The sequence below is a fragment of the Tachyglossus aculeatus genome, chromosome 21, assembly GCF_015852505.1.
Source record: "Tachyglossus aculeatus isolate mTacAcu1 chromosome 21, mTacAcu1.pri, whole genome shotgun sequence".
NCBI lineage: Eukaryota > Metazoa > Chordata > Mammalia > Monotremata > Tachyglossidae > Tachyglossus > Tachyglossus aculeatus.
The window spans coordinates 51209781-51230009 of NC_052086.1; the positions used below are offsets into that span (position 1 = coordinate 51209781).

Sequence of the window (20229 nt, forward strand, 5' to 3'; positions counted from 1 at the left end):
CCAAGAAGCTGCATGGCCTAGTAGATAGAGCATGGACTTCAGAGTCAGAGGACCTGGGTTCTAATCCCAGCTCCACCACTTGTCTGCTGTATGACCTTGGACAAGTCACTTTAAATCTCTGAGCCTCAGTTATCTATCTGTAAAATGGACAGGGAGTGTGTCCATCTTGATGATCTTGTGCTTGCATAGTTCCTGGCACACAGTAAGAGCTTAACAAATACCATAAAAAAAGTAAAACCCTCTCCTCCTGGCTCTCCTATCAATCTCTCTTTCTCCATCTCTCTTTCTTTCTTTCATTTCTTTTCCTTGCTGCAATCCTCTTTTTTAAGGCATTTGTTCAGCACTTACTATGACAGGCTCCGTACTAAGCACTGGGGAAGATATGAGATAATCAGGTTGGACACAGTCCATGTCCCACATAGGGCTCATAGTATTCATCCCCATTTTGCAGTTGAGGTAACTGAGGCCCAGAGAAGTGAAGCGACTCGACCAAGGTCACAGAGCAGATGAGTGATGGAGCCGGGACTACAACCCAGATCTTTCTGGCTCCCAGGCCCATGCTCTCTCCACTAGTCCTTACTGCTTCTCCAAGATGCCTGGATTTGGAGATTTTAAAAATTCAGGGAAGACGGCATGAATATGAATATACACCTATCATTCTCACCCACGATTTGATCATATTTATTGCATGGCCAGAGATCCAGATTCTCTTCCTCTGGAAACACCAAGCCCGATGGCAGGTTGGATTCCCCAGCCTGGAAAGTGACCGGCTGGCCTACCCTGGGCACGACCAGCTTTGACCACAATACTGGCCTCTCGGTCCAGCCCAGGGTGCAAATTTCTGTCCCTGGGGTTGGGGTGGACCGCTGGATGACCACGGGGTAGCCCAGCCCTGCCAGGCCCAAAGAGTTCCACTGGCAAATGGCCTCGCTCCCGGACTGATGGAAGCAGCTCTGGAGACACCGGGAAAGACCAGAAAGAAACAAAGCAGCCCCTGTCTGTTACAACAAGGCAAATTTTTTAATAACACGAGAGCTCATGACGTTAGCTGCTTCGTTGCTTTTACATTCTTGGTTTCTAGGTGATTTCTTGTAACACGTAGCTATTGGGTTAAGGATTCACTCGGTCCTCCGTCTCCAGAGGTGCGGATGGTGGACGTACAACTTGGGGGCACAAGGGAAGTATCGACGTGAAGGGGGGCAGGAGGATGGCCTTGGAAAGTCCCTGTCTGACACGCTGGTTGGTCAGAAAATCTCCCCTCTGGGGCTCGGCTAGGTCATCGTGTGGCAAGGGAGGCAAGTGCCAAGGTCCCTCTCCAGCTGATGACTGAGGGGATGTCCGAAGCTGAGACACGTCCTGACCAAATGACCAGGTTGACCTGCTGCAATGGAGTCTGGGAAAGTCGGACACCACAGAGACGGGGTTTGGAGGGTGGGGGCAGGACAGTAGGGGAGGGATCATTTGCTTTTGGTCTTTATAAACAGGGGTTTCACTGGTAATACCACCACTAGGTTCATGTCATGCAACCTGAAGGACACTCTGTACACTTCCCCTCGTTCCCCTGCCCCCCCCAGAAGAGGTCAGCGTGGGGAGGGCTGGGAGAGGGGTCCGCTGGGTGCGGAGCCCCCACCCCCCGGGCAGAGTTGAGTTCACACGGGCGTAGTGCGCCTGTTGGCGGGATTGTTGTGCAATGATTCCTTGAACTCTTTGGGGATGGAGTTGTGGATTTGTAAAAAAGTGTGGTCCCGCTCCGAGCTGAGTAGGGTCCCCATGGTGACCTTGGAGGGGTCCCGGGAGAGGGTGAACATGGAGATGTCAGTGGAAGGGATGGCGTGGAAACCTTTTCCGATGGGGGACAGATCCCGGGACCGGGGCTCCGTGGAGCGGGAGCTCGATCGCCTTCGGAATCTGTATCTGTACGTGGGGAGGCGGGCGAAGGTGGATTTCTTCAGCAGCTCAGAGTGGGATTTGGCTCGGATCTGCCTGTGCTTCTCTATGTAAATGTGCACAGCGATGACGCCCACCATCTCGGCGATGATGAAGGATAAGGCTCCAAAGTAGAAGGACCAGCCGTAAGAGTAACTTTTCTTTGAGTCGCTTTGTCCGGGGTCGCCCGCGTTCGCTGATATATAGACTATAATTCCGATAATGTTGCTTAAACCTTAGAGAGGGAAGAGAAGAAAGAAAAGTCCCTTTACCAGCTGGCGGAAGTGACTTAGTCACGTGTCACCTGTCTTGAGACCCTGGCGATGAATCTGCAGATAAATGCATCAGCCTCGCGTGGAGCATTGCTGTAAAAACCACGGTGGCTTTGGAAATCTTGACGTTCCAAGGTTCATTCACTCAGTCGTACTTATTGAGCACTTACTGTGTGTAAAACACCATGCTAGTGGTTTACCTCATGAAAATGGCAGAGATCTGCTTGTTGATTACACTGAAAACCTCAGCTGCAGCTGAGAACATTAAGGTAAGCATGGTGTAGTGGAAAGAACACGGGACTGGGAGTCAGAAGTTCATGGATTAGAACCTGGCTCTGCCACTTGTTGGCTGTGTGGCCTTGGGCAAGTCACTTCACTTCTCTGGACTTCATCTGTAAAGTGGGGATTGAGACTGTCAGCCCCATGGGGGACAGGGACTGTGTCCAACCCGATTTGTTTGTATCCATCCTAGTGCTTAATACAGGGCCTGGCACATCGTAAGTGCTTAAAAATACCACAGTTACTATTATTATTACTAGATCATCATCAATCGTATTTATTGAGCGCTTACTATGTGCAGAGCACTGTACTAAATTGCACTGTACTAGATTGGCCTGATGTCACCAGAGATCCTAAGGCAAAATACAATGGTTTTAATTTGGTGGCCGTGTTTACTTTGTGCCCAGCATTGTTCTAAGCACCCGGGGAGATACAAGTTAATCAAGCTGGAAACAGTCTCTGTTCCACATGGAGCTCACAGTCTAAGTAGAAGGGAGAACAGGTATTGAATCCCCAGTTTACAGATGAGGTAACTGAGGCACAAAGAAGTTAAGCGGTTTGCCCAAGGTCAAAGAGCAGGCATGTGGTTGAGCTGGGATTAGAACCCAGGTCCTCTGACTCCCAGGTCCATGCTCTCTCTACCAAATCATGCTACTACTCTGTGAGGAGCATTTACGTCTGGAAGGTCTAGAATCTGAACGAAATTATACTGTTTGCTTATAGACCCACCAAAATAATAATTCCTTCCTTCCTTCCTTCCTTCCTTCCTTCCTTCCCCTTCCTTCCTTCCTTCCTTCCTTTTCCTTCCTTCCTTCCTTCCTTCCTTCCTTTTCCTTCCTTCCTTCCTTTTCCTTCCTTCCTTCCTTCCGTCCTTCCTTCCTTCCTCCTTCCTTCCTTCCTTCCTTTTCCTTCCTTCCTTCCATTTCCTTCCTTCCTTCCTTTCTTCCTTCCTTCCTTTTCCTTCCTTCCTTTTCCTTCCTTCCTTCCTTCCTTCTTCCTTCCTTCCTTTTTCCTTCTTTCCTTCCTTCTTCCTTCCTTCCTTCCTTCCTTCCTTCTTCCCCCTTCCTCCCTCCCTCCCTCCTTCCCTCCTTCCTTCCTTCCTTCCTTCCTTCCTTCCTTCCTTCCTTCCTTCCTTCTTTCCTTCCTTCCTTCCTCCCTCCTTCCTTCCTTCTTTCCTTCCTTCCTCCCTCCCTCCCTCCTTCCTTCCTTCCTTCTTCCTTCCCTTACTGTGTACAGAGCACTGTACTAAGCCCCTGGGAGAGTACAATACAAAAATGAACAGACCCATTCCCTGTCCACAGTGAGCTTACAGTCTAGAGAGGAGAGACAGACAGGAATAGAAATCAATAAATAGATTTGCAAATAAGTGCTGTGGGGCTGCGAGAGGGGAAGAACAAAGGGAACAAGTAAGGGCAATGAAGAAGGGAGTGGGAGGAGAGGAAAGAGAACTTAGTCAGGGAAGGCCTCCTGGAGGAGATGGGACTTCAGTAAGGCTTTGGGATCTATCTCTTTCCTTCCACTGGATCCAGAACTGGCATAGGAGAGGAAGTGGGCAGTTAAACCAGGCAAATGCCCAGTTTGGCTCTAAGGTCAGGGCCCAATTGGATGGGAGCCAGCCCTTGCCTGTGGGAGAGGAGGAGAAGAGGCTCCCAGCAGCTCTGCTAAATGTCCTCTTCCTCTCTGCCCAACTACTCATTGGCTTCAGTGGGCAGAATTACAGGAACTGCCCATTGGATCATCCCTCCTTTCTTTTCCTCCCTCAATTCCACCCTCATGGAATGGGCAGTCAATAATAATCATCATCATAATGATGGGGTATTTGTTAAGCACTTACTATGTGGAAAGCACTGTTCTAAGCACTGGGGAAGATACAAGGTGATCAGATTGTCCCACGTGAGGCTCACAGTCTTAACCCCCATTTTACAGATGAGGGAATGGAGGCAAAGAGAAGTTAAGTGACTTGCCCAAAGTCACACAGCGGACAATTGGTGGAGCCGATATTTGAACCCATGACCTCTGACTCCCAAGCCCGTGCTCTTTCCATTGAGCCACACTGCTTCTCAATACAGAGCACTAGCAGAGACTCGGTTGGGCTGAACTCCTTCCATGTTCTTTCTCCAACCCAAATCAGCAGAGCAAAGGATGCTTCTCCCTCCTCTACTCTCCTCTAATAATAATAATAATTATGGTATTTGTTAAGTGCCATGTGCCAGGCACTGTACTAAGCACTGGGGGTGGATACAAGCAAATTGGGTTGGACATAATCCCTTTCCCACCTAGGGCTCACAAGTCTTAATCCCCATTTTACAGATGAGGTAACTGAAGCCCAAAGAAGTGAAGTTACTTGCCCAAGACCACATAGCAGACAAGTGGCAGAGATGGGATCAGAACCCATGACCTTCTGACTCCCAGGCCCGGGCTCTAAGCCTGTAGTTCCTTGAAGGGGCAGGAAGTTTTGGGGCAGGAAATTGGCCCTCCCTCATTGAAAAATCACCCTAGGTCCAGTCCTGTAGTGGGTACCATTTTACTGCCTCTAATACAGCTGATACTAGGTGGGATGTGAGCACAGGTCATCTCTGCTCTCAGCCAACACACACTCTACTGTTTTCCTTCTTATCACCACTTCTGCCCTCCTCAACCACCAGAGTGGTGAAGGTGGCAAGGTGGGACATTCATTCATTCGATTGGATTTACTGAGTGCTTACTGTGTGCAAGGCGTTGTACTAAGCGCTTGTGAGACACCAAAGCTTGTTGGAAAGTTTGCAGGCCTGGGAATCGGGAGGCTGGACTCTAGTTCTAGCCCTACTGCTGGCCTGCTGGATGACCTTGGACAAATTCCTTAACCTCTCTGTTCCACAGTTTCCTTATCTCTAGAAAGGGGATAAGATTGACCTCTCCCTTCCTTTTAGATGGTGGGTGTCATCTTTGTTGATCTAATTATCTTGTATCTACCCCAGGGCACATAAGAAAGCACTTACTATCGTAATTATCATCAATATTAATGATTGTTAAACAACATTGTTAAAATATGTTCAATACTAAACATTAATTATAATTATAATCACAATGAGTGGGAAGGGGAAGTTTCCTGGGTGTGTAAACAGCCTATCTTGGCTCTGAGCCTGGGCTTGTTCCCCCAACGTGAAAAAGGCGGCAGGATTCCTAGGGTCTGTGTCGTCTGGATGTCGGGGGGGATGGGGTCTTGCTCATTCTTGGAATTCCTTAGAATTCTGGCTTCACTTCAGGCCCCCCAGCATTTCTTCTGAACCAAGAAGTATTGAAACATCAAGTAGAGAAGGAGCATGGCCTGGTGTATAGAACACATGCCTGGGAGGCAGAAGGATCTGGGTTCTAATCCTTCCTCCTCCACTTGCCTGCCGTGTGACTTGCGGTAAGTCACTTCACTTCTCTGTGCCTCAGTTACATCGTCTGTAAAATGGGGATTAAAACTCTGAGTCCCATGTGGGACAGGGACTGTATCCACTCTGCTTAGCTTATATCTACCCCAATGCTTAGCAAAGTGCTTGACACATAGTAAGCGCTTAACAAATACCATCACTTTTTAAAAAATTCCAGTTGTACAACTGGCCTGTGAGGGGTCTTGGGCAAATCACTTAACTTCTCTGTACTCCATTTATCCATTTGTAAAGTGGGGATTAAATTCTGGTTCACCCACTTAGTCTGTGATTCTCATCGCTCGATCAATCAATTGTAATTATTGAGTGCTTTCTGGGTGCGGAGCACTATACTAAGCATTTAGGAGAGTGCAGTGCAACAAAGTTGGTAGAAAATGTTTCCTGCCTATAAGGAGCTTACAGTTTAGAGTGGGGTCTTTTGAAACAGGGACTTTGTCTGACCTGATTATCTTGTTTCTACCCCAGCACTTAGATCAGTGCATGGCACATAGAAGGTGCTTAACAAAGATCGTAGTAATTTCATTATTATTATCCTTCACCTGGCTCTTCAGGTGCAGATTTAAAGAGAATGGGGCCCCTGGCCTTTGGGCTTCATGGACAAGACAATGGTCAATGAATGAATCAATAGACTGACTGATTGATTTTCCAGAGAACACCACCTTGGCCTTCAGGTTTTCTGAACCCGGCAAGGGGTAGGCAGACCTTCCATTTCAGGCTGGTGGCCACAATCAAGCAGCTGGTAGCCTTTCACTGGGACATATGAGCTCCAGGAAAATCAGCCAGATCGTAGAGTCTGGGCCTCAGAAGGAGGGAGAGAGCAGCAGCAGAGATTTCAGGACACATATAAGTTATTTTTTTCTGCATATGTTCAAACTCCAAGAGAGGGGGCAGCTTTATAATCATTCAGAGTCCAGAGAGGGATCATTTGGACTTCCAACAATGACAGGACCTTGGTCTCCAGGGGGTGGGAAAATCCCCTCGAGCTTTAGGAGAAGCTAAGGGATGGGAACCTAGTAGAATAGCAGTGTGACTGCCTCTCTTGTTTCTGTTTACATCATCTCTAGGTTTTGCTCGTATTTTCATGTCATTTCTCAAGAATGCTCTTGGGAAAAGAGGAGAGAATAATAATTTGTTTCTGGGCTTGAGAACAGTTGCTGGTGACAAACACCTCATCATGGATCAATCACTTAAAGTGTTAGAAAAAGTCGATCACTCAGTGCAAGAACCCACATTCCCAGGGCCTTGCCAGCCTGAATGTTCAAAGCTGAGTCTTGGTAGCTGAAATGAACTTTTCCTTAAGGTTCCCTGGTCCTCCAGACTGTGTTCCACCACCTTTAACTGACTGTTTCTCTAGGGAGCAAGAGGCTGTGGAAGGGTAATGGTGAGGCCAATTGGAGAGGTTTTTGACAGTGGTCATCAGAAGCCCATCAGTTAGATTCCCTCCTTGAAAGATGTATTCTGCTTCCACCCTAGCTTAATCTTCCCCAGTGCCCGTGTTCAGTCCCATAATAATAATTATGGTATTTGTTAAACACTTACTATGGGCCAGGCACTGTACTAAACACTGGGGTGAAGACAAACAAACACATGGGGCTCACAGTCACAATCCCCATTTTACAGATGAGGTAGCTGAGGACCAGAGAAGTGAAATGACTTGCCCAAGGTCACACAGCAGACAAGTGGCAGAGCTGGGATTAGAATTCATGACCTTCTGACTCCCAAGTTCTTAGTACTGTGCTCTGCACACAGTAAGGGCTCAATACATACGGTAGATTGGTAAGTGCAATGGGGATGGGGTAAATGTCAAAGTGCTTAAGGGGTCCACAGTCAATCAATCACTCACTCAATCATATTTATTGAGCATTTGTGGTGTGCAGAGTAATAATGATAATAATAATAATGGTATTTGTTCCGTACTTACTATGTGCCAAGCACTGTTCAAAGCACCTGGGGGGGATACAAGGTAATCAGGTTGTCCCACGTGGGGCTCCCAGTCTTAATCCCTATTTTATAGATGAGGTAACTGAGGCACAGAGAAGTTAAGTGACTTGCCCAAAGTCACACAGCTGACAAGTGGCTGAGCCAGTATTAGAACCCATGACCTCTGACTCTCAAGCCTGTGCTCTTTCCACTGAGCCACGCTGCTTCTCTACTATACTAAGTACTAAACTAAGCGCTTGGAAGAATACAATACAACAGAGTTGATAGACTCATCCCTTGCCCACAACAATCTTACAGTCTAGAGGGGGAGATGGATGTTACTATAAGTAAATTAGTTAGTAAACAGAGTTGATAGACTCATCCATTGCCCACAACAATCTTACAGTCTAGAGGGGAAGATGGATGTTATTATAAGTAAATTAGTTTATTTATGAATATGTACATAAGTGCTATGTCACAGGGGTAATAATAATAATGGTGGTATTGCTAAGTACTTATTATGGGCCAAGCACTGTTCTAACCTCTGGGGTAGATACAAGGTCATCAGGTTGTCCCACGTGGGGCTCACAGTCTTCATTCCCATTTTACAGATGAGGTAACTGAGGCACAGAGAAGTGAAGTGACTTGCCCAAAGTCACACAGCTGATAAGTGGAGAAGCTGGGATTAGAACCTACGACTTCTGACTCCCAAGCCCCTGCTTTTTCCACTAAGCCACGCTGCTTCTCACAAGAGGTGAATCAAGAGTGCCCGTTCAAGGGTGACACAGAAGGGAGTGGGAGAAGAGGAAATGAAGGCTTAGTTGGGAACGGAGAAGCTTTTAATAAGGATTTGAAAGTGGTAGGTGATGCAGAGGGGAGGCCTGAGAGGGGAACTGAGGACTTGGTCAGGGAAGCCCTCTTGCGGGAGGCGTAATGGGCATTTACCTGCGGATACAAAAAAGATCCCGGCGCTGAGGATGACGTTGTGCTTGCTCTTGTAGAATTCGCTGGCGGCCACGCACAGACCCCCGAAGAACAGCAGCCCCACGCTCAGGATGGGGAAGATGCTGGATGCTCTCACGGCCCCTGGGGGGGAGAAACCCAAAGACAATCAGACCACGGGGGTGGGGACAAGGAGAGCGGCCTAGTGGCTACAGCATTGGCCTATTGGTCAGAAGAACCAGTGTACTAATCCCAGCTCCGCCACATGTCTGCTTGTATGACCTTGGGCAAGTCACTTCACCACACCAGTGTGGCTTAGTGGAAAGAGCCCAGGCTTGGGAGTCAGAGGTCCGGGTTCTAATCCCACCTCTGCCACTTGTCAGCTGTGTGACCTTGGGCAAGTCACTTAACTCCTCTGTGCCTCAGTTACCTCATCTGTAAAATGGGGATTAAGACTGTGAGCCCCATGTGGGATGATCTGATTACCTTGTATCTACCCTAGCACTTAGAACAGTGCTTGGCACATAGTAAGCACTTAACAAATACCATTATTGAGAAGCAGCGTGGCTCAGTGAAAAGAGCTCAGGCTTGGTAGTCAGAGGTCTTCGGTTCTAATCCCGACTCCACCACTTGTCTGCTGTATGACCTTGGGTAAATTGCTTCACTTCTCTGTACCTCAGTTACCTCATCTGTAAAATGGGGATTAAGACTGTGAGCCCCAAATGGAACATCCTGACTACCTTGTTTCTACCCCAGTATTTAGAACAGTGCTTGGCACATAGTAAGTGTTTAACAAATACCATCATTTTTATTACTTTTATTATTATTATTCTCTGTGCCTCATTCACCTTGCCTGCAAAATGGAGATTAACAGTGTGAGCCCCATATGGCACAAGGACCATGTCCAAACTGAATAACTTGTACCTAATTCGGCACTTAGAAACTGCTTGACACATAGTAAATGCTTAACAAGTACTATTGTTATTATTATTATTATTATTATTATTATTATTATTATTATTATTTGACTCAGCACCACACGGCAATCTCGGGTTGCCTCCGGATCATTCAGATGGAGTGACTGCAAAATTGTGGGGCCTGGGCCGACTGCTAATCTCTTCCAAGAGGCCTTCCCAGACTGAGCCCACCTTTTCCTCTCCTCCTCCCCATCCTCCCCACTCTACCTCCTTCCCCTCCCCACAGCACCTGTATATATGTTTGTACAGATTTATTACTCTATTTATTTTACTTGTGCATATTAACATTCTATTTATTTTATTAATGATGTGTATATAGGTATAATTATATTTATTCTAATGGCATTGACACCCGTCTATTTGTTTTGTTTTGTGGTTTGTCTCCCCCTTCTAGACTGTGAGACCATTGTTGGGTAGGGACTGTCTTTATATGTTGCCAACTTGTACTTCCCAAGTGCTTAGTACAGTGCTCTGCACACAGTAAGCGCTCAATAAGTACAATTGAATGAATGAATGAATGAATGAATAATCAGCTAGAGGAAAATAGCAATAATAGTATTTGTTAACATGTGCCAAACACCATGCTAAGCTTTGGGCTAGACACGGTACAATCATGTCTGACACAGGTGCTATCCTACATGGATGTCACAGCCTTAGGAGGAGGGAGAACAGGTATTGAATCCCCATTTTACAGATGAGGACTTCGAGACACAGAGAAGTCAAGGAACTTGTCCAAGATCAAACAGCAGTCAGGGGACAGAGCCAGGATTAGAACCCAGGTCTCCGCATTCCCCAACTTGCACTCCTTCTCCTAGGCCACATTACTTTACAATGATAAGCAAATAAGGCCTAATAATATGGAAATTAACAGTAGCAATTTGGGCATTTTCCCAGGTTCCTTGAACATATTTCCAATAATGATTCATTAATCCACCCAGTGTCCTTGGGAGGAATGGAAAAAGGGTACCAAGTAAATGAACTAAAATCGCAAAAGGCGGTATTAGATGAGATTATAATCGTGAACCTTGTTTTTGATTAGCGCATTTCATTTTTACAAAGCACTTTCACATCAGTATCTCATTTTATCTCATAGCATCCTTTATGAGAAAGAGGCAGGCATTATTACTATCATTTTACAGTCGAGGACACACTGAGGCTCAGAGAGATTAAGGGGCTTGGCCAAGGTCAAACAGCAGACTACTGGCAGAGCTGGGACTAGAATCGAAGTTTCCTGACTCCCAGCCTCTTTGCTCTTTCCACTAGACCAAACTACCGCCTCACTAATATAAACTTAGCACATTGTCCAGTTCTCTTTCCAAAGTCTGCTCTTCCTCAAATTTTTAATGCTCGGCCACAGAAACTGTAGCAGTAACAAATGACAAAGAAAGATTCCAGCACAAATGATGCCTTCCCTATCTGCCACCTCCAGGTAATGAATGTCTCCTTCCTCTTCTTGGTTCAAACAAAGTTTCTGGCTGAGTTGTGGGGTGCTCAGGGTTCGGAGGGTGGGGAGGAGGTTGGGAGGTGGGGACTTCCAGTTGAGGTGACTTGTTAGGGAAGCAGTGTGGCCTAGTGGATAGAGCACGGACCTGAGGGTCAGAAGGACCTGGGTTCTAATTTTGCACTTTGCTGTGTGACCTTGGACAAGTCACTTCACTTCCTCTGTGACTCAGTTACCTCATCTGTAAAATGGGGATTAAGACTGTGAGTTCTATGTGGGACAGGGACTGTGTCCAACCTGATTTACTTTTATCACCCTAATGCTCAGTACAGCACCTGGCATCCCCAGCTTTAGAATTCAAGCTTCTCATTGATGGAAAGTGAATCTTATTCATTCTTTGCAAACTCCCTACAGTGGTTCCACGTCCATAGTTAAGACATAGGAAGCCTTTTGGATGAAAAGGAAAATGGGGAAACCCACTTGATCCTTTCAGTTCAATTACTGTTTCCTTTCAAGGAATCCATCAGTGAAGATGATTTCAGTGGGGTTGCTGCAGGGAGATGTTGGAGTTCTGTTACCTAATATGATGGTAAACAATAGAAATAATAATAATAATAATTGTGGTATTTGGTAAAAGTGTTCACTATATGCCAAGTGCTGTACTAAGCGCTGTGGTAGATATGAGGTTATCACGTTGGACAAGGTCCTGGACTCACAGTCTAAGGGGAAGGGTAAAAACAAAATTGAATTCCCCTTTTATAGATGAGGTATCTTAGGCACAGGGAGGGTAAGTGCCTTGTCCAATGTCACTCACACAGCAGAGAAGTTGAAGAGTCGGAGTTAGAATCCAGGTCCTCCGACTTCCAGGCCTGTGATCTTTCCTCCAGGCCAGGAGAGGAAATGTATCCAGGAAAGGAAACTGTTGCCATGGGGAATACTGGGGTCCTGCCATCTGGAAGAGCCAGAGAGTTTGGGAAATTACCAGGAAGGTCAAACTCACAAACTCTGTTAGGGATATACAGGCATTTAAAAAACCCTTTTAGAATAACGATAATAATAATGATAACTGCGGCATTTGTTATGTGCTAAGCCCTGGGATAGACACAAGATAATCAGTTTGGACACAGTCCATGTCAGTCGACTGTATTTTTTGAGCCCTTACTGTGTACAGAGTACTGTACTAAGCACTTGGGAGAATACAATGTAACAATAAGCAGACACATTCTTTGCCCACAACGAACTTACAGTCTGCTCACAATCTAAGGGGAAGAGAGACAGGTATTAAATCCCCATTTTACAGATGAGGAAATTGAGGCATAGAGGAATTAGGTGACTTGCCCGAGGTCACACAGCAGGTGAATGACAGAGCTGGATTAGAACCCCGGTCTCCAGACTTGCAGTCTTGCACTCACTTCCACTAACCCATGCTACTTCTCAGCCATGATGTGAACGACATGAATGCCAGCTGGAGTTCCAGAAGGATAAGGCTGACATCTTTGAACCAAGCTGTTCGAGAGATCTGGTCAAACTAGAAACCACAGCACCTAAGAGGTCCTTCCCTGAATCTCTCTAACATCATTAATCATGAAAAGAGCTTTTAAAAAATTAGATTAATCAAGGTGTCATTTTTTTTATACGGCTACTGGTTTGTTTTTGCAGTGAAACAGAGTAGAAACAGGATTTCACTTCTGTTTCATTTCCCCATAAATCTCAAGATTCAACCCAATTTTTCTGTGTTTGGACTAGTCTATCCTTTATTATTATGATTTATTTTTCTCCAGTGACCAACGTTCTATTTTGGGAAAAACCTATGAAGATACTATATCCCAGGAAGCAGTGTGGCCAAAAGGAAATTGTACAGGCTGGTGATCCAGAGGACCTGGGTTCTAATCCTGCCTCTGCTTAGCAGGGTGACTTTGGGCAAGTTACTTAAATGTTTTGTGTCTCAGTTTCCTCATTTGTAAAGTGGGGATTCAATACCTTGTTTCCCTCTCACACTGTGAGCCCCATGTGGGACAGGGATTGTATCTAATCTAATTAACTTGTGTCTACCCCAGCATTTAATATGGTGCTTGGCAGATAGTAAGCACTTAAGAAATACCATCATCATCCTTGGTGGAGTTTAGCTTTCTTCCCAGTTCTACCTTGTAGAATTTCTCACATATGAGATTGACTGTTCTGGAGGGCACTCCATAGCTCCCAGAGAAGCAGATAGAACATGGACATGAGAGTCAGAAGGACCTGGGTTCTAATCCCAGCTTCAACACTTGTCCGCTGTGTGACCTTGGGCAAGTCACTTAACTTCCTTGTGCCTCAGTTACCTCATTTGCAAAATGGGGAGTAAGACTGTGAGCCCCATGTGGGACATGGACTGTGTTCAATTTGATTAGCTTGTATCTATAAGTGCTTAGTACAGAACCTGGCACTTAGTAAGCACTTAACAAATACCACTAAGAAAAAAAAAAACACAGTATTTGCCTCAAACTTCTAGAGAATTCTTTGCCCATCCATGTCTTCCTGGGGGGCTATCTCATAGCCTCCTGTGCTCCTGCATACCACAGAGCCTCTGCTCTTAACTGCCATTTTACAGATGAGAAAAGTGAGGTACAGAGAAGTTAAGGGAGTTGCCCAAGGTGACACAAGAGGCAAGTGGCAGAGTCAGGATTAGAATCCAGATCCTCTGATTTCTAGAGTCTCTTTCCAAAGTCCTTCCTCATAAATGTTTAGCTGAAATATCTGCTTCCATCTGAAACCGTGCAGCGTGGCTCAGTGGAAAGAGTACGGGTTTTAGAGTCAGAGGTCATGGATTCTAATCCCGGCTCTACCAATTGTCAGCTGTGTGACTTTGGGCAAGTCACTGACAAGAATGGTTTCTCTGGACCCCAGTTCCCTCATCTGTAAAATGAGGATTAAGACTGTGAGCCCCCTGTGGGACAACCTCATCACCTTGTAACCTCTTCAGCACTTAGAACAGTGCTTGGCACATAGTAAGTGCTTAATAAATGCCATCATTATTATTATTATCTTGTTTTGGGGACCTATGTTCACTGGCACCCCTGACAGCTTGCTCGCCAAAGCTACAAATGATATGATTTTCTCCTCGAGGTTTTCCCTAGCCAGAAGATGAGTGAGGAAGTGAGGTCGGGGAAGATGAGAGGGGTCGGAGTGAGAAATGATGTCTAGTCTCTCACCACAATGAACCTTACCACAACTCTACTCCAATAGCGTCGGCCCTGAGTAAGAGCTGAGAGCAAAAATTCATCCTCTAGACTGTAAGCTTGTTGTGGTCAGGGAGTGTGTCTGCTTATTGGTATATTGTACACTCCCAAGTGCTTAGTACAGTCCACTGCACAGAGTATAGAGCACCAGCCTGATAGTCAGAAGGTCATGGGTTTTAATCCCAGCTCTGCCACTTGTCTGCTATGTGACTGTGGGCAAGTCATTTCACTTCTCTGAGCCTCAGTTACCTCATCTTTAAAATGGGGATTGAGATTGTGATCCCCATGTAGGACAGGGACTGGGTCCAACCTGATTAACTTGTATCTACCCCAGCGCTTAGAACAGTGCTTGGCACATAATAAGTGCTTAATAAGGACCATAATTATTATTATCATTATTATAGTAAGCACTCAATAAATGTGACTGACTGACAAGAATGGTTAATAATACTGCTTTACTATTATTAATAAGAATAGTAGTAATAACAACTGCGATATTGGTTAAGTGCTTACTATGTGCCAGGAACTGTACTAAGCTCTGGGATGGATACAAGAAATCGAGTTGGACAGAGTCCCTTTCCCATGTGGGCTCACAGTCTCAATCCCCATTTTACAGATGAGGTAACTGAGGCCCAGAGAAATGAAGTGATTTGCCTGAGCTCACACAGCAGACAAGTGGCAGAGCTTGGGGAGATTTCTACCCACCTTTCTTCCACAAGGTGCAGTGAAAAGAAGCAGAGCCTGGGAATCAGAAGAAGTGGGTTCTAATCCTGACTCTGTCCCTTGCTTGCTGGGCTATGTCATGCTATAGCTCTGTGCTTCAGTTTCCCCATCTGCAAAATGCGGATTAAATACCTGTCATCCTCTCTGTCGTACTGTGACAGGAACTGCATCCAACCTTATTATCTTGTATCTTTCCTAGTGTTGAGTTCAGTTCTTGGCACACAACAAGTGCTTAACGAATACCAAATTACTATTATGGTTGCATTGGAACCCAGTGCTTAGCACAGTACTTGCCACAGAGTAAGTACCTAATAAATTCCACAGTTGGTATTTGTAGCTTTCCAGACTAAAATTGCTGGCCTTAAGAAACCTGTAGCCAGAATCTTTGTAATTTTTTCTGTGCTCACATCATACAGAAGTCAGGTCCTTCTCGTTCAGATAGCTGATCAAAGATCATCTTGGTTCTCCTCTTTTTCCTCTGGTGGAAAGAAACTGCTTAGGGAAACTTCATTAGTTGTTACTTTGGAGCTGTTCACTGGAACTAAAAGTAGACGCTCCTTCTCTGCCTCTTCTAATTGGACTTGCTATGGCTCTTGCTTCCAAAATGAGGATGAAAGGTAATTAATTCAATGACCTCTTCTCTGACTACAATTACTGTGTTTAATGTGAATTGCTCAGGTTTGAGGCCTTATTAGGCTATTAAAAAAATCACAACCTAGATATCAGCCCTATTACAGCCCCAACCACTTCAGTCTTGTGATTTTTTTAAAAAAATCCATTACTTTTTAATGAACGAGGTATGAATTTAATTGGTGAAAATTCAAGAAAAAATTCAATTCCCCCAAACCCCTTAAAACAGCTAAATTAACTGAAAATCCCTAGAACGAGCCAGAAGAGCTTTTTTTTTAGAGGAACTTTCAGAGAGATGCTTAGGGAATGGAGTAAATGGCAGAGGTGAAACACAAACTTTACCTGGGAAGACAGTACCTCTTCAGGGCAGACACAGAGAAAGAATGAGAAGGAGGTTTCCTGCCCAGACCCCACCAAAAAGTGAAATATCCAAAGTCTTATTCCCCCTCCTTTGAATTTGAAGAAGATGCTACTGATGGTGAAGTATTTTTTTTTAATGGTATTTGTTAAGTGCTTACTGGGGTACACACAAGCTAATCGGGTTGGACACAGTCTGTGTCCCTCATGGGTCCAACTGTCTTAATTCCCATTTTACAGATGAGGTAACTGAGGCCCAGAGAACTGAAGTGACTTGCCAGCGGACAAGTGGCGGGGCCGGGATTAGAACCCTTTTGGTTTCCAGGTCTGTGCCCTATCCACTAGGCAATGCTGTTTCATAAGCTCACCTACGAGTGAGTTTTGGGGCTATAAAGGCCAATGTGGGACCTGCTGTCCTGGCTATATTATTGGCAGACCCAGCAAGGATGATTCCCATCATGTTGTTGCATTTAATATTTGCAGCACCTGTAGCTGTTTTTTCTTTTACCTCCCTTGTATCTCATTCCTTATGAAGCTTTTGCTCAGAGTCACTCTCTTCCTGATGGCAGTGCTCCATGCTTCTCTGTTCTCAGCAATTGACACCCAGTTTTCAGCTGGCATTCAGCCTTGTCCAGGATTCTGTTACCCATAACATATTAAGGCCTTTTTAATTCCTGAAGGCCCATTCCACTTTGACTCCTGGAGTTAGAAAATTGAGATAATCGAAGGTATTTCTTGAGCAATTACTGTATGCAGAGCACTGAACTGAGTGCTTGGAAAAGTACAGTACCACAGAGTTGGTAGGCACGATTTCTACTCACAAGGCAGCATGGCTTAGGGGAAAGAACATGGGCCTGGAAATCAGAGGACCTGGGTTCTAATCCTGGCTCGCCACTTGCCTTCTGTGTGACTTTGGGCAAGTTACTTAACTTCTCTAAGCCTCAGTCTCCTCATCTGTAAAATTGGGATTAAGTCCTACTCCCTCCTATGAGCCTCATGTGGGTCAGGGACTCTTTCAAACCTGATTATCTTGTATTTACCCTAATAGTACACAGCTTGGCACAAAGTAAGCACTTAGCAAGTACCTTAAAAAAGGGATCTTACAGTCTACTGGGGGGGGGAAACAGACATTAAAATAGATTAGAATTAGGGGGAAGAGTAGAATATGGAAATATTTATCCAAGAATACTGTAGACTCTAGGTTGTAAACCTCTTGTGGGCATGGAACATGTCTACCAACTCTGTTATACTGTACTCTCCCAAGCGCTTAGTAATAATAATAATTCATTCATTCATTCAATCATATTTATTGAGTGCTTACTGTGTGCAGAGCACTGTACTAAGCGCTTGGGAAGTACAAGTTGGCAACATATAGAGACGGTCCCTACCCAACAGTGGGCTCACAGTCTAGAAGGGGGAGACAGACAACAAAACAAAACATATTAACAAAATAAAATAAATAGAATAAATATGTACAAATAAAATAAATAAATAAATAGAGTAATAAATACATACAAACATATACACATATATACAGGTGCTGTGGGGAGGGGAATAGCAACTGTGGTATTTGTTAAAAGCTTACTACGTGCCAAGCACAGTTCTAAGCACTGAGGCGGATACAAGCAAAACGGGTTGGACGCAATTCCTGTCTCACATGGGGTTCACAATCTTGATCCCCATTTACAGATAAGGTAACGGAGGCACAGAGAAAATAAGTGACTTGTCCAAGATCACACAGCAGACTGGTGGGCAGAGCAGGGATTAGAACCCAGATCCTTCTGACACCTAGGCCCGCACTCTATACACTAGGCTATCCTGCTCTGCTCTGCCCATGGTAAACACTCAATAACTATAATCGAGTGATTGATTAAATACTAGTGGGCATCTCATCATGTACCCACACTAGGGTTTAATGCAGGGGGTTTCTATGACAAAGGGAAAATTGCATATAAAGGTAAATGTTTGTAAAGAACATGGCCCCTTTTATTTTGGAATGGAAGCTGGTAGAATGCTTGTGGCCCTCTTTTCATCTGTTCCTGCCCATTAGTGGTGGAAAATAAATAACAATAATAATAATAATAATAATGGTGGTATTTGTTAAGCGCTTACTATGTGCCAAGCACTGTTCTAAGCGCTGCGGGGGGATACAAGGTGATCAAGGTTGTCCCACGTGGGGCTCACAGTCTTAGTCCCCATTTTACAGAGGAGGGAACTGAGGCCCAGAGAAGTTAAGTGACTTGCCCAAGGTCACACAGCTGACAAGTGGGGGAGCAGGGATTCGAACCCATGACTTCTGACTCCCAAGCCCATGCTCTTTCCACTGAGCCACACTACTTCTATCTTACTGAACTTCTTCTGCAGCAACTCCTGCTGAATCCAAGTGTTGGCTATCACCCCCCGTCGGGAAGTCCTTTAACATTCATCTAGGGATATGTTCCCTAGGACTTGCCAGCTGATTCTCCCCTTCACTCAGGCCATTGTTTTGTTTTATATATTTGTTAAGCGCTCCTTGTGCATCAAACCCTGTTCTAAGTGCTGGGGTAGGTGCAAGTTAACTAGGTAGAACGAATTTGCTGTTCCGCAAGGGCTTGCAGTCTAATTAGGAGGGAGAAAAGGTATTTAATCCCCATTTTACAGTTGAGGAAACTGAGGCACAGAGGTATTGAGTGACTTGCCCAAGGTCACACAGCAAACAACTGGCAGAGCCTGAGGCCATGCTCTTTCCACTAGGCCACACTACTTCTCAACATTTCTTTATAGGTCAGCGCTGGCCAAACTCTAATAGCTCTACCATTTTAGAGTTGAGGAAATCTTCAAAATGGTTCCACCAAAAATATCCATAAGTTCAAAAACAGAATAGGAGTGGGTTTGACCAGATGCAGGTAGGATTTAACACAGACCCTAAACTGAATTTCCTGGGAAACAAGGTTGAGAGATGGAGAAACAAAGTATGAATCTTTTTGGGGCTGACATGCAATGCTACTTCTCAAAGTGCCTTATAAACTCAGATATAACTCTCTGCTAAAATGCAGTGGATTTAACTGAACCTGGGTTTAGGCCTCAATTTTCTGGGAAGATCTGTCAGGTTGATTTGTAGAGAATTCCAATTCACCATCTTCACCCCAGTCCAAAGGCCATCCTTGTAATACCTCCCCACTGCACAAAGCTTTTGGAGCCAGAGGTCATTCAATCGATCAATCAATCATGTTTATTGTGCACTTACTGTATGCAGAGCACTGTGCTACTGTACTAAGCTCTTGGGAGACTACAAACTAACAATAAAAAGACACATTCTCTGTCCACAACAAGCTCACAGTCTAGAGGGGGAGGCAGGCATGAATATAAAGGTCAAAATGCAGCTCTAGACTGTAATTCCTTTCCCACAATCCCACGTCTTCTGGCAAATCCAGGGTAAACTCCCAGGCACACATTTTAAAGAACGGGAAGGTGAAAGTAATAATAAGTAATGTTTCTCTGATAATGATGATGATGGCATTTGTTAAGCGCTTACTATGTGGCAAGCACTGTTCAAAGTCATCACTACCCAGAAATAAGGGAATGTGTCATTTTCATTCCTTGGGAAGCTACAAGATCAAGATCACCAATTACTGATCTGTCTCACAGATTCAAACTGAAGGAACTTTTCAGTGTTGAAGTAAATGGTGGGGAAGATGGTGCCATGCTCCGTTCTGGTAAGGCAGGGAGAAGGCTGAGAATAGGGGAAGTACAGCAGCAGACCTCATGTAATGGGGAAATGGAGGCTCGGGAACCAGACAACTGCAGCAAGAGTGGAACCAAGGCAGCCTTTCACTGATTAAGACTCCTCAACATTTAGAGAGGCAGCAGGGCTTAGAGGAAAGAACATAGGCGTGGGAGTCAGAAGGTCTAATACTGGCTCTGCCACATAATAATAATAATAATAACTGTGGTATTTGTTAATAATGATGGTATTTGTTAAGTGCTTACTATATGCCAAGCACTGTACTAAGTGCTGGGGGAGACACAAGGTAATCAGGTTGTCCCATGTGCGGCTCACAGTCTTAATCCCCATTTTACAGATGAGGCAACTTAGGCACAAGAACTTAAGTGACTTGCTCAAAGTCACACAGCTCACATGTGGCAGAG

At 45.1% G+C, this 20229-nt stretch overlaps 1 protein-coding gene across 1 annotated transcript in view; it reads right to left on the minus strand.

Annotated features, from left to right (window-relative positions):
* Positions 1 to 1000: 1000 nt before the first annotated feature.
* CACNG3 (calcium voltage-gated channel auxiliary subunit gamma 3) overlaps positions 1001 to 20229 on the minus strand; it is a 137793-nt gene continuing 118564 nt past the window's right edge. Inside the window, exons 3-4 of the mRNA XM_038763187.1 lie at positions 8759 to 8899; positions 1001 to 2161 (exon numbers count right to left, since the gene is read on the minus strand). Of these exons, the coding sequence (XP_038619115.1) occupies positions 1650 to 2161; positions 8759 to 8899 (653 nt within the window). The 3' untranslated portion in view covers positions 1001 to 1649. The remainder of the gene's footprint in view (positions 2162 to 8758; positions 8900 to 20229) is intronic.